Consider the following 14,628-nt stretch of genomic DNA (forward strand, 5'->3'; position numbering starts at 1 on the left):
GTGTATATATGTTTAGCTGAATCACCTTACTATACAGTAGAAATTAACACATTGTAAGTCAACTATGCTTCTATAAAATTTTAAGAAAGGAACTGAGAAGGAGCAGTCAGAAGAGCCAGAGAAAATCCAGGCTGGGGTGGTGTTCCAGAAGCCAAGTGAAGAAAGTGTTTTGGGCACAGGAGTGATGGATGATATCAGATGCAGCTGACAGGGCACAGCAGATGAAGATTAAGAATTGACTGTTGGGTCCAGCGCCACAAAGCTCCTTGGTGGCCCTCTGACGGTGGTCGCTGGCCGTCCTTGTCAATGGAGAGAGACAGGAGTGAGCCTGCTGGGAGAGAGTTGAAGAGCAAATCAGGAGGAGATATTGGAGGCAGCGAGTGTGGACAATTCTTTCAAAAAGTCTTGCTGAAAAGGGAAGGAAATGAATAGGCAGGAGAGATAAAGTTTATAGGTTAATATTAGATTTTATTTATTTATTTTTGGCTGAAACATGTGGAATGCAGGATCCTAGTTCCCTGACCAGGGTTTAAACCTGTGTCCCCTGCAATGGAAGCAGGGATTTTGCAGTGGATTCTCAACCACTGGACCACCAGAAAAGTCCCAGGGTTTTTAGTTTTTAAGATATACCATGGTGTGTAGGCCAAGGGGAAAGGTCCAGTAGAGATAAGGATATTGGTGATACAGGGAGAAGAAGCGTAGCTGCAGTGATGCCCTTGAGGAGGTGAGAGAGGGTGGGATCTGCGTACTGCTATGTGAGGGAACTCAGCACAGCGGGCCAGACATTGTGAAGCTAGGTCCTCTGAACGTACTCTATCGTTTGTGTGTATTTTTTCATAGAAATCCAGAGGGGGTTCTCATAAATTACTTCCCTTTTATTTCTACTTTATATGATAGTTAGGACATTATGTTGATTTTAGGGAGAATTTATGTGTATAAATAGGTTGCCTTATCTAGGAATTTCATTCCAGGATGTGAACTGGGGAGGACAATACAAAATGCTCTTCATAATAAAGGAGGTACTGGTTTGATAGGATTAAACACCATTGTTGTAGTGCCCATTATAAGGCCCATGAGGTTGAATAACTGCAGGAAAAAAATACACCATTACCTGAGCGCTGGTGAGTTTCCTCTTTCTCCTCCATTTCCCCATCAGCCTAATAAGTTGCAGTTTGATCAGCAAACATTTCTAAGTTCCCCCTTTTAGCTCTGAAATTAAAATATTCCAGATTAGGGGGTAGTGGAATCCAGGAAGGATTCCTGAAGGAACAGTTAAAGAGCTTATTTCATCATCAAAAAAGTCTGCAAACAAAAAAATGCCAGAGGGTGTGGAGAAAGGGGAACCCTTCTGCACTGTTGATGGGATGTAAATTGGCATAGTCTCTATGGAAAACAGTATGGAGATTCCTTAAAAAACTAAATATAGAACAACCACATGATCTAGCAATCCCACTCTTAGGCATATAGCTGGAGAAAACAATAATTTGAAAAGGTACACACAGCATTGTTTACAATAGCCAAAACATGGACACAATCTAAATGTCCATCAACAGAGGAGTGGATAAAGAAAATGTGGTACACTCCAAAAAAGATGTGGTACATATCAATATACACAATGCAATATTATGCAGCCATAAAGAAGGGTAAAAAATGCCATTTGCAATGAATGACACAGATGGACCGTCCCTGAGATTGTTATACTGAATAAAGTAAGTCAGACAAAGAAAGGCAAATATTATATGATATTGCTGTATGTGGAATATAAAAAAAGTTACAAATGAACTTATTTACAAAATGGAAAAAGAGTCACAAATGTAGAAAACTTATGGTTACCAGGAAGGAAAGGGGGAGAGTGACAAATTGGGATATCAGGATTGACATGTATATACTACTGTATATAAAATAGATAACTAATAATAACCTACTATATAGCACAGTGAACTCCACCTGATACTCCGTAATGACCTACTTGGGAAAATAATCTAAAAAAGAGTGCAAATATGTATAGTTGATTGACTCACTTTGCTTTACACCTGAAACTAACACAACATTGTAAATTAACTATACTCCAATAAAAATTTAAAAAAAAAGAGCTCATCACTACCTATGGTGTATTGGGTGTTGGCCACCATGCTGGGAGATATGCGAAGTTATTTTATCCTCATAACCGTCCTGAATCAGAAGGGTGAGGTTACTTAGCTATAGCCACACAGTCAGGAAGCACTTGAACCCCAGTCTGGGTGACTGTAAAGCCTGGGAGGTCCCAACAGATGAGGGGAAGGAAGGAGAGGGAGGAGCCATCTGTGACAGTTGTCTCAGAATGGGCATAAACAGGATGTGGTGTTGGATGAAACTTTTCCCCTACCCCACACCCCACCCCTGTAGCTGTGGTCCCCACCCCTAGAAGACAGCGGAACCAAGGAAAGAAGAGGCCCCTGGACCGTAAAGTCATGGTTGGGGGCCAGGGTCGTATGGGAAGGGCTAGGGGCTGGAGTGGGACTGGGGCTGGGAGGACGCCAGGGTGAAGGACAGGCTGTGGATGGGAGGTCAAGGCTGGGGAAAGAGAGATGGCGGTTCCGGGGTTAGCCCCAGGCGAGCAGATCCCCGAGCCTCCCTGGGCGTTGCCCAAGGGCACCTGCCGAGAGGGCTCCCCAGTCCAGCCTCTGCTCATCAAGGGGCATCATCTGCTCAGAGGAAAGGGTACCTTTCCCCAGTGTTTACACAGGCAATCTATGGGCTATGGGCCCCTCCTCGTTATTAGTGGATAGAGAAACTGAGGTTTGGGGAAAGGGGCAGGGCTGAGGCCAGGCGACTCAGCTCTTAACTGGGCTCCTCTGGCAGTCCGACTCCCTGGTGGTGTGTGAGGTGGACCCCGAGCTACAGGAAAAGCTGAGGAAATTCCGCTTCCGAAAAGAAACGGACAATGCAGCCATAATAAGTGAGTGTCTTCTTCCCTCCTGTTGGGGGGGGGGGAACATAGGGACAGATGGGAGGGGCGTCTAACCCACCCATGCCCTCCCTCCTCAGTGAAGGTGGACAAAGACCGGCAGATGGTGGTGCTGGAGGAAGAATTTCAGGTGAGGGGTTGGGGGGTGGGACTGGGAGACCCAGAGGGCTGTGACTGAGGCTAAGAGCCTGGGGTGGGGAGCCAGAAAAACCAGGAAGTCAAGTTCCAGCTTAGCTATGACCCTAGGCGAGAGACTGCCTGTATAGGCCTCTTGTCTGTGAAATGGTGATAACAGTCCTCACCTCTGCGGGTTGTCTGTGAATGCAGTGATTTAATCCTTGTAGTTTGCTTAGAAAAAAGCAAGTGTCTTAACACCTCTGGGCCTCAGTTTGTTCACCTGTAAAATGGGGGTAATAACAGGACCTACCCCTTTGGGTTTGGGGAGAGATCAATGGGCTAATAATCCATATGTGTTTCTTGGATGAGTGCCTTGACGCAGTACATGTACGTTTAATGGCAGTCTTTTTTTTTTCCCTCTCCTCCCCCGACCCCTCACAGAATATTTCTCCAGAGGAACTAAAAATGGAGTTGCCTGAGAGACAGCCCAGGTATCCTGGGGCAAGGAGGGGGAAGGTCAGGCCATGGAGGGATGCAGACTGAGGGACTACTTGGGGTCCAGTCTTTTTCATGGACTTTGAAACTATGTGTTTGAGTTCCTATCACAGGACTTTTGGTTTGTATACCAAAATTTTATTGCAGAATTTTATGCTAATAGTCATACATGATGTTAGTACATACTTTGTAAGGTTTTGGTCTCAACATTGCACTTGTTTCATTTAAAAAAAAAGGTAAAATTTCCTTATTTTTCAATGCTTGGGAAGACTTTGAGTAGGAAAGGATTTATTTGACCTTTAATGATTGGGGAGAATCCTGTGTGAAGCCAGAGGAGCCTGGTGCTTTTTGTGTATGGAGAAGTTTTTTGACACTTCTATGAAAACTGGTCTCTCTAGATTTTTCATCTTGACTGGGGTGAGTTTTGGGTGTCCTAGGACTTTGAAACTCAATCCCAGGCTCTAGATCTCAGTCAGCACCCTGGGCATCTGACAAGTGCAATCACACAGGGCCCCATACCCAGAAGTGAGCCTTGAAGGCAGGGCTTGATGCCTGCTATCTTGAAATTCTTTCTAGTTTTATCTCTGAATCTGTTTCGTTGAAGTCTGACAGGACAGTGGAGCCTGTGCTGGAGGCTTGGAGCCTTCTTCAGCTCACACCTCCAGCCCTAGATGGGTTCTCAGCTCCCCACTCCCACATTGCCCATTGATGGCTGGTGCCCTCTGCCCTGGGCAGGGGGCCTAATTGCACACTCAGGGAGTGTCAGGGCCAGGGGTCAGCACTCACTCCTGAAAGATAAATTCCAGAGTGTGCCCGTGAGCAATTTCACTCCCCCCATGAGTGTCCCCAAGCCCAAGACAGCACATGACTTGAAACAGGAAATTTTAAAAGACCAAGATCAGTCTGGAAAGAGACTGCAGAAGAAAGAGAAAAATGGCTTTCTCCTGTGTTTATTACAAGGGGCCCTGCATTTTCATTTTGCACTGGGTTTGGGAAATTATATAGCTGGCCCTGGTCTCAGCCCCTGATTCTAGACTGCTGGACAGTAAAACATAGTGGTTGAGCACTTATACTCTACCAGTGAACTTCCTGGGTTCAAATCTACCCATAGAATCCTGGGCAAATGGCTTCACTCTCTGGGCTTTGATTTTCCCGTATGTAGTATGGGGAGAATAATAGTACCTACATCATAGGGTTGTTGTGAACAATCAAATAAGCACTTACTATTTTTTTTTTTTGGCCATGTCACTCAGCATGTGGGATCTAAGCTCCCTAACTAGGGATCGAAACCCTGCCTCTGCAGTCTTAACTATTGCACCTCCAGGGAAGTTCCAAAACCATTTTTTCTTAAACATATTTTTCTTTATTAAGTTATATTTGATGTATGATATATTAATTTCAGGTGTAAAATATAATGATTTGATTTTTTTTGGTATATACTGTATTACCAAATGTTCACCATGATAATCTAGTTAACATCTGTCACCATACATAGTTCCTAAAAAAATTTTTTTCTTACGATGAGGACTTTTAATATCTACTCCTTTAGCAACTTTCAAATATACAATACAGCATTATTAACTACACTTACCATGCTGTATATCACACCCCTAGGACTTATTTAAAATAAATAACTGGAAATAAAATAATTGGAAGTTTGTACCTTTTGACTCCTTTCACCCATTTCACCCACTCCTATCTTTGGCAACCACTCATCTGTTCTCCTTCTGTATGAGCTTGATGGTTTGTTTCTTTATTTTTATTTTTTCAATTCCATATGTAAGTGAGATCATAAGGCATTTGTGTTTCTCTGTCTGATTTATTTCACCTAGCATAATGCCCTCCAAAAGCCATCCATGTTGCAATGGCAAGATTTCATTCTTTTTTAATGGCTGAATAGTACTTCATTGTGTGCATATGTGTGTGTGTGTGGACCACATCTTCTTTATCCATTCATTCGTCAATGGACACTTAGGTTTTTTCCACATCTTGGCTGTTATAAATAATGCTGCAATAAATATGGGGGTGCATATATCTTTTTGAATTATTGTTTTCATTTTCTTTGATAAATACCCAGTAGTGGAATTGCTGGAGCAGATGGTAATTCTATTTAGCATTTACTATTATTATTTTTTTAATTAAAAACTTATTTATGGCTGCACTGGTTCTTCGTTGCTATGCACAGCCTTTCACTAGCTGTGGTGAGTGAGGGCTGCTCTCTAGCTGCGGTACGTGGGCTTCTCATTATGGTAGCTTCTCTTGTTGCAGAGCACAGGCTCTGCGCATGTGCACCTCAGTAGGTTGCCGCATGGGCTCAATAGCCATCGTGCGAAGGCTTGGCTGCTCTGCGGCATGAGGCCCTGGTCTTTCCAGATCAGTGATCGAATCCATGAGCCCTGCATTGGCAGGCTGATTTCCAACCACTAGACCACCAAGGAATTCCCCTATTATTATTATTTTCCCCCATTATTATTTTTTAAATCTTTTATTGTGTTTGAAGCCAGTACCCTTGGTCTCAGTTGTTAACCCTAGGTTCTCAAACTCAGGCAAGAGTTCTAGGCTGTGGTCTCAGGTGATGAGTGTTAGGCCTGAGCTCCAGGCCAAGTGCTGAGTTTGAATTCCCTTTCACTATTGTAGGTTTGTGGTTTATAGCTACAAGTACATGCACGCCGATGGCCGAGTGTCCTACCCCTTGTGTTTCATCTTCTCCAGCCCCGTGGGTGAGACACAGCTCTACTCCTCCTGAGAAGGGGCTCTTGGATTATGTGTGGGGATGTGTAAGCGTGTGTGTTTGAGTGTAAGTGTGTGTATGTGCACGTGACTGGTGATTTTGTGTGTGTGACTGTGTGCATGTGTATAGATGCCTGTGTGAGAGTGTGGTGTGTGTGATGAGTGAATGCTGAGAGGGCAATGGGGTGGAGGTGAGGGCACCAAACTCCCATCTTCATTAGTTTTGAGGTGTGTAAGCACATTCACCTCTTCCTTTTACTGGCAACCCCTGTCTGGCCCCTAAACCATCTCCAGGGACCTTAGAATAACTTCCAGCCTCCAAACAAATCTGAAGACTCTGACTGTAGCCTCCAGGGACCTCCTTAGAACAATGCCTGGGAGTCTTAGAAAACTCTGGGGCCTGTAGGACACCGTTATTGTTCAGTTGCCAAGTCATGTCTGACTCTGCGAGCCCATGGACTATAGCCCACCAGGCTCCTCTGTCCATAGGATTTCCCAGGCAAGAATACTGGAGTGGGAAATACCATTTCCTTTTCCAGGGTAGGACATTACCGGGGCCTTAGAGAACACCTTGACATCCCCCAGTTATGTTTCCCTCTTCTATTTTTCACACAGGCTGCAAGCCTGAACAACAGATGATGTACGCAGGGAGCAAAAATAGGCTGGTGCAGACAGCAGAGCTCACAAAGGTCTGGGTCTGGGGCCGATGCTCCCGAGTGTGAGGGAGGAGAGTATGGGATCTGAGGGCTGATGGAGGGTGGGGCCCCCACCCCTGGAGGTCCCCCACTGGGGGGTCAGGACTCTTGGTCTGAGGGAGGAGGGAGCTGGGTTTCTGGGTCTGAAGGAGGGAGGGGCTGGAGCCCTCACTGTTTCAGTTCTTGAGTGGATTATAAAACCGAACCCTCTCTCTGCGCAGGTGTTTGAAATCCGCACCACTGATGACCTCACCGAGGCCTGGCTCAAAGAGAAGTTGTCTTTCTTTCGTTGACCTCTGGGCCAGGCACCTGAACTCAAACCCTCTAGGGCCTGAACATCCCAGACCTTAAAGAAATTAAAATGCAACAACTCAGACTCTCAGCTCTGGCTCAGTTTTCTGGTCCTCCTTGTGGGCACTAGGTGGCACTCCTGCAGTACCAGTCTTTGACCAGTAGAGGGCAGGCAGGGCCAGTGGACGCCTGCTGAGTTCTGGGAGGACAAGGAGGATACCATACCTGTTCCTCTGAAAGAAAGGAAGGGGCCTGTAGGGTTTCCTAAGGAGAAATGAGGGAGGCCAGGGTCTCCTAGAGGAATTGGGGGAATATCTGAACCTGTGGAGGGGCTTGTTCCAAGAGGAACAAGGACACCTGAGTCCCTGAGAGTAAAGGAGGCCAGGGCCTGTCCCCCCACCTCTCACCTTCCCACCCTTGCAGGCAGTATTTGCCCCTATGCTAATTTTCTCAGTGATCCCCCAGGCAGGAAGATTTTGAAGGCAGAAAAGCTGCTGAAGTTGTTATAAATGTCAAATATAATAGCTTCAGGGGCTGAGGAGTTGCTGGGGGGGTGAGTGATTTGTGGGGTTGGGTGGGCCTGTGGGCCCAGGTCTGGGAAAGATTAAGAGGAATCAGAACTCTCAGAGGACCCCTGAGGAGTATGAAAAGTTGAGGAGGCAGGAAAGGGACACCGCCCTCCCCCTGTGGCGATTCTTCTTTCTTTCATCATCTTTGGTCGCTTGATTCTCTCAGGCTTTCTGTTTCTGAGGGACATTTATTGAGCACCCACAGTGTACTAGGCTCTGAGGATTCTGAGATGGGTAGGTCTTCAAAGAGTTGATTCACTGTCTCGCTCTGCTTTTCCTCCAGGTCTCTGAGTGTTCCTCTCTCTACCCCCAGATTCAGGGATCTGGGAACTCCCTCTCCCCACCCCTTTCCAGGTTCCCAGTTGAGAGGTGGCTGTTGCCGTGGTAACAATGACAGAGTGACCTTGGGCCCCGGCTGCCCCTCCCCCAGTCCTGTCGTTCTTGGGGGAGGGCCCACAAGCCCAGCTCCAACCCTTCCTCCAGCTTCCCAGCCTGAATACACCATGCCTTCAATTGCCCTACACTGTCCCATCCCTTGCCCCCTTGTCCCCAGTCAGGACATGCCCCTTGCCTGAGGGATTCAGGATAGAATTACTCTACACTGGGCCATAGAGAGATCCTGATAGTCCTCAATTTTCTGGGGGGGGGGGGGGGCTTGGGTTGAGGTGCTTAACCCTTCTCTTTCACCTATACTGGTACCCCCCACCCCATTTCTCTGCTAGGGTTGTCTCTACTCCTCCCTCTGTTCACAGCCTCAGTCCCTGAAAGCTAGAGATGAGGGAATGGGAGGGGTCATTCAATGAAGAGGTCAAGCAACTCCTGGTCTGCCAAGGTCAGAGAGGCAAAAGGACTTGTCCAAGGTCATGAACTTACACAATGAAATGGGTAATAATAGCTACTACTCGCAGGGCTTCCTATGTGCTTAGTACTTCTATAAGCATTTTACAACTAATTTAATTCTTACAATTATTTTTGAAGACGGTATTATTATCCCCAATTTACAAATGAAGAAACTGAGGCACAGAAACCAAAAAGAGTTGCCCAGAGTCACACAACTAGTGGTCTGTACGGTTAGAACTTTAACCCAAGGCTAGTCTGTGGTCAGTGGCCACTCCCTCTCCTAGACAGGAGATTCAGGGAACCCCCATGTCTTCTTTTTCTTGCTACTACTTGCTCGCACCATAGTTGAACATCTGTCTGCCTCCAGGTTCACTCACAAATGCTCTAATCAGAGACAGGCATGTGCAAGTATTTGCCCCATCAGGAGCAGGGAGTTTGGAAAGCAGGCATCAATCAGAGAGGGTGATTCTGAAGGGCAGTCCAATGCACAATAGGTTTGACTAGAGGGCTTGTGGATGGACCAATCAGAGAGGTCAGAACAGAATCCCGCTATACAATGAAAAGTGGGCACAGTGGGGCTGTGGCTTTTCATTTGGGGCCACACCTTTGAGGGGCGATACAAACTGGGAACCTCTTCCTCTCTTTCCACCAACCTCCCTTCTCAATTCAGTTCAGTTCAGTTCAGTTGTTCAGTCCTGTTTGACTCTGCGATCCCACAGACTGCAGCACGCCAGGCTTCCCTGTCCATCACCATCTCCCAGAGCTTGCTCAAGCTCATGTCCATTGAGTAGGTGATGGCATCCAACCATCTCATCCTCTGTTGTCTCCTTCTCCTCCCGCCTTCAATCTTCCCCAGCATCAGGGTCTTTTCAAATGAGTCAGTTCTTCCCATCAGGTGGCCAAAGTATTGGAGTTTCAGCTTCAGCATCAGTCCTTCCAGTGAATATTCAGGACTGATTTCCTTTAGTGTGAACTGGTTTGATTTCCTTGCAGTCCAAGGGACTCTCAAGAGTCTTCTCCAACACCACAGTTCAAAAGCATCAATTCTTCGGCGCTCAGCTTTCTTTATAATCCAACTCACACATCCGAACATGACTACTGGAAAAACCATAGCTTTGACTAGATGGAACTTTGTTGTCAAAGTAATGTCTCTGTTTTTTAATATGCTGTCTAGGTTGGTCATAGCTTTTCTTCCAAGGAGCAATCATCTTTTAATTTCATGGCTGCAGTCACCATCTGCAGTGATTTTGGAGCGCAAAAAAATAAAACTCCCTTCTAGGTTCCCACAGATCCAGGCTCCCTAGGTTTTCCCTGGGGTATTTCTCCCTGATAACTTGAAAGTGAGCAGGGTTTATGTTGAATAGGTGAAGACTGGACTTTAGGTCAGAGTTGAGAATGGGGTACCCAAATTAGGCCTGAAGGGCCCTTGCCTAGGCTGAAATCTTGACTCTTTTGGAGTGGAGTCTAAGGTGGAGGTGTGGGGCTAGGATAGAGGGGTGGGACTTGGGTGGTGGCAGGACCCAGACTGAAGAAACATGAATATTACAAATTTTAAGATGGTGTTTAAGATAAAGGGGTGGGGCTCAGGCTGTGAGGTGGGACCTAGGCTTGAGGGGTGTTACTTATTTAGGCCAGATAGGTCAGGGATTTTGCCTGGGGGTGGGGCTTTAGAGACAGGGGGTGGAGCCTATGCTTCTGGGTGGGGCCTAAATTGTGGAAGCATTAGATTGGATCTCTATTAGAAGGTCTGGGTCAGGAATTAAGGCCAGAGGGAAATAATCACACTATATGCTTTCATCTGTTGCCTTCTTTTTCAGGACAACTCACATTCCCTGACCTCATGGGGCACTCCGCTGCCTCTGGGGTATATCCTTCCCCTTCTAGTGGCCCCAGGCTGGAAGATCATGTTTATTCCCGAGTGTAGGCCCTACAGTGAGACTGCAGCAGCTCTAGCTCCCAGGCCTTCTCCTAAGAGGAGTTCAAGAACACATTTTTACCAAGCACCTATTGGGCTTCCCAGGTGGTTCCATGGTAGAGAATCCACCTGCCAATGCGGGAGACACAGGTTCAATCCCTGGGTCAGGAAGATCCCTGGAGAATGAAATGGCAACCCACTCCAGTATTCTTGCCTGAGGAATCCCATGGACACAGGAGCCTGGCGGGCTAAACAACTCGTGCCAAGACTACTGGAGAAATTTGGTGGCCTGGGGAAAATTGGTGTGCAAGCCACATGTCAGGTGGCTTACATTTCAATTAAGAGACAGTAAGCAACAAATGAATAAATAGGTAAACAAACAAGCAAGCAAGAATGTTACCAAGAGTGATACAGGCCATGAAGGAAATAAAATGAGATGATGGGATGATAGAAATCCCAAACAGGGTGGCCACCTGTTTGGGTTTTTTTGTCGTTGTTGTTGTTGCTTCTTTAGTCTCTAGAAGAGTCCTCCAGTTTCTTCCTGCCAACATTTATTGTGAAAAATTTCAAACATACAGCAAAGCTGAAATAGTTTTACAGTGAACACCCATATACCTCCCACCTAGATTCTAGATGAACATTTTGACTGTACTTGCTTTATTACATAGCCACCCATCTATCCATCCATTAATTCATTAAAAAAAAGTATTTATTTGGCTGCACGTGGTCTTAGTAACGGGATGTGGGATCTAGTTCCCTGACCAGGGATTGGACCCAGGCTCCCTGCACTGGGAGCACAGAGTCTTAGCCACTAGGGAAGTGCCCCAATCATTAATCCCCTTTTATGTTTAAAGTATTTCAAAGTAATCTGAAGACATCAGGACGACTGGTGGCAGTGAGGATATAAATTGGTCATGGTAAAGGAAGGGCTCTCTTAAGAGATACATTTGAATTAAGAATTGAATGAAGCTCTCTTTCCCTTTGGCACGCCACTGAAGACCCTGGTGTTGCCATGGGCCGCCACCCCGCCCAGTGTTCCAGTATTGTAAGAACAAGCCGTATCCAAAGTCCCGCTTCTGCCCAGCTGTCCCTGATGCTAAGATCCGCATCTTCAACTTGGGGCGTAAGAAGGCTAAAGTGGATGAGTTCCCACTCTGTGGCCACATGGTGTCAGATGAGTATGAGCAGCTCTCCTCTGAAGCCCTGGAGGCTACCCGTATTTGTGCCAACAAGTACATGGTGAAAAGCTGTGGCAAAGATGGTTTTCACATCTGAGTGTGGCTCCACCCCTTCCATGTCATCCACATCAACAAGATGTTGTCTTGCGCTGGAGCTGATAGACTCCAGACAGGTATGTGTGGTGCCTTTGGAAAGCCCCAGGGCACAGTGGTCAGGGTCCACATTGGCCAGGTCATAATGTCCGTCTGCACCAAGCTGCAGAACAAGGAGCATGTGATTGAAGCCCTCCGCTGGGCCAAGTTCAAGTTCCCGGCCGCCAGAAGATCCACATCTTCAAGAAGTGGGGATTTACCAAGTTCAAGGCGGATGAATTTGAAAACATGGTGGCAGAAAAGCAACTCATCCCAGATGGCTGTGGAGTCAGATACATCCCTAGTCGTGGTCCCCTGGACAAATGGTGGGCCCTGCACTCATGAGCATCAGCGCTGTCCCCTCCTTAATCATGCTCACCAATAAATGCTATTTCCTGTCAAAAAAAGAGAATTGAATGAAAAGAAGAAATCAGCCATGGGAGGGGAAAAGAGTGCAAAGGCCCAGGGGCTGGAATGACATGATATGTTGGAGGAAGAGAAAATTCATTACTGAGGCTGGAAGACAACAGTGGTCAGGGATGAGGTCAAAAGGTGGGCAGGAGCCAGAGATCACAGGGCCAGACATGCTCTGTGAGTGAGTCTATCTCTGCCTGGACTCAGGCTCTTTATTTCTCTGTCTCTGTCTCTATTATTATTATCATAATCATTTGCTCCTTGGAAGAAAAGCTATGACAAACCTAGACAGCCTATTAAAAAGCAGAGACATTACTTTGCCGACAAAGGTCTGTATTGTTAAAGCTACGGTTTTTCCAGTAGTCATGTACGAATGTGGGAATTGGACCATAAGGCTGAGTGCCTAAGAATTGATACTTTTGAATGGTGGTGCTGGAGAAGACTCTGGAGAGTTCCTTGGACAGCAAGGAGATCAAACCAGTCAATCCTAAAGGAAATCAACCCTGAATATTCATGGAAGGACTGATGCTGAAGCTGAAGCTGCAATACTTTGGCCACCTGATGCAAAGAGCTGACTCAGTGGAAAAGACCCTGATGCTGGGAAAGATTGAGGGCAGGAGGAGACGGGGACGACAGAGGATGAGATGATTGGATGGCATCACCGACTCAATGAACATGAGTTTGAGCAAACTCAGGGGGAAAGTGAAGGACAGGGAAGCCTGGTGTGCTGCAGTTCACGGGTCACAAAGAGTCAGATCCGCATCTTCAACTAAGATCCGCTAAGTTGTGACTTAGCGACTGAACAACAACAGTTCTTAGTTGCGTCATGTGGGAGCTTTTGTGCAGCTCATGGGTTCTCTAGTTGTGGGGCAGAGGTTTAGTTGCTTTGAGGCATGTGGCATCTTCTTTCTTTTTCTTTTTTGGCTGTGCTGGGTCTTGGTTGCTGTGCAAGAGCTCTCTTCCGTTCCTGAGAGTGGGCTTGTCCTTGTGGTGGCTTCTCGTTGTGGAGCACAGGCTCTAGGGCTTCAGTAGTTTCAGTTCGTGGCTCTCGGCTCTAGAGCACTGGCTCGGTAGTTGTGGCACATAGGCTTGGTTCCGCTGCGGCATGTGGGATCTTCCCAGACCAGGGATTGAACCAGTGTGCCCCGCATTGCAAGGCAGACTCTTAACCACTGGACCACCAGGGATGTCCCTGTCTCTGTTTTTATTATCTTCTCACCCCACCTCCCTTTTTCACTCCCATCCATCCCAGACCTGCCCTATCCTCTTTCCTCTTTGCCTCCACCTTGTTCTGCTACTTGCTATCTATGTGATCTTAGGCAAGTGACTCAACCTCTCTGTGGCTTAATTTTTCTCATCTGTAAAATGGGCATAGTCATTTGACCTCCTCATTTGGTTTCTGTGAAGAGTGAATGGAGGACTTCCCTGGTGGTCCAGTGGTTGGGAGTCTGCCTGCTAATGTGGGGGGTGGGGATCGACATGGGTTTGATCCCTGGTCAGGGAAGGTCCCACGTGGCTCAGGGCAACTAAGCCCATGCACCACAACTATGGAAGCCCTCAGCGTGTTCTAGAGTTTGTGCTCTGCAACAAGAGAAGCCACATCAATGAGAAGCCTGTGCACCACAACTAGTGAGTAGCTACTGCTTGCTGCATCTAGAGAAAGTCCATGCACAACAAAGGAGAGCCAAAGCAACCAAAACTTAACTATTTAAAAAATAAAGTGTGCAACTTAACAAAAAAAAGAAGTGAGTGGAGTTATATATGTGAAGCCCTTAGATCCAATCCTGGCGCATAGTAGGGTTGGACATGTGTCCAATTTTGCTATTATTGTTATTGTTCTCCCACATCTGTCCTTCCAGCCCTAGTCCTTCATGTCGTGGCAGTGAGCACCCAATATCAGGGTGAAAGGTGGGAATGGTGCCTGGGTGGTTGTGGTGATGGTGGTTGTTGTTGTTGGTTAGTCACTAAGTCTGACTTCTTGTGACCCTATGGACTGTAGCCTGCCAGGCTCCTCTGTTCATGGGATTTTCCAGGCAACAATACTGGAGTGGGTTGCCATTTCCTTTTCCAGGGGATCTTCCTGGATCAGGAATGGAACCCAAGTCTCCTGCATTGGCAGGCAGATTCTTTACCACTGAGCCATCAGGGAAGCCAGTGATGGTGGTGGGGAGGGTGAAATCTAGAGACTTGGGGGTGGGGAATGGGACTTTGAGTGTCCCCAGGGGGATCTAAGGGTTGTGAGTGGTTCACTAAAGTGAGGTTCCCCAGAGGGAAGCTCTGCAGAGATGTCCTGGATCTGGGGGTA

At 46.8% G+C, this 14,628-nt stretch overlaps 1 protein-coding gene and 1 pseudogene across 2 annotated transcripts; both read left to right on the plus strand.

The window, feature by feature from the left end:
• Window positions 1-2,331: 2,331 nt before the first annotated feature.
• GMFG (glia maturation factor gamma) lies at window positions 2,332-7,366 on the plus strand. 2 transcript variants are annotated; one of them, XM_043437785.1, is made up of 7 exons: window positions 2,332-2,442; window positions 2,842-2,938; window positions 3,028-3,077; window positions 3,506-3,555; window positions 6,197-6,279; window positions 6,905-6,978; window positions 7,206-7,366. In XM_043437785.1, coding segments are annotated over exons 2-7 (330 nt in total). In that variant the 5' UTR covers window positions 2,332-2,442; window positions 2,842-2,937; the 3' UTR covers window positions 7,278-7,366. The 2 variants fall into 2 exon arrangements, with proteins under 2 accessions (XP_043293720.1, XP_043293719.1); XM_043437784.1 differs by having other exon boundaries at window positions 2,338-2,453.
• A 4,245-nt stretch (window positions 7,367-11,611) lies between these two features.
• On the plus strand, window positions 11,612-12,316 carry LOC122421619 (annotated as a pseudogene).
• Window positions 12,317-14,628: the final 2,312 nt, after the last annotated feature.

The sequence above is a fragment of the Cervus canadensis genome, chromosome 18, assembly GCF_019320065.1.
Source record: "Cervus canadensis isolate Bull #8, Minnesota chromosome 18, ASM1932006v1, whole genome shotgun sequence".
NCBI classification, from domain to species: Eukaryota; Metazoa; Chordata; class Mammalia; order Artiodactyla; family Cervidae; genus Cervus; species Cervus canadensis.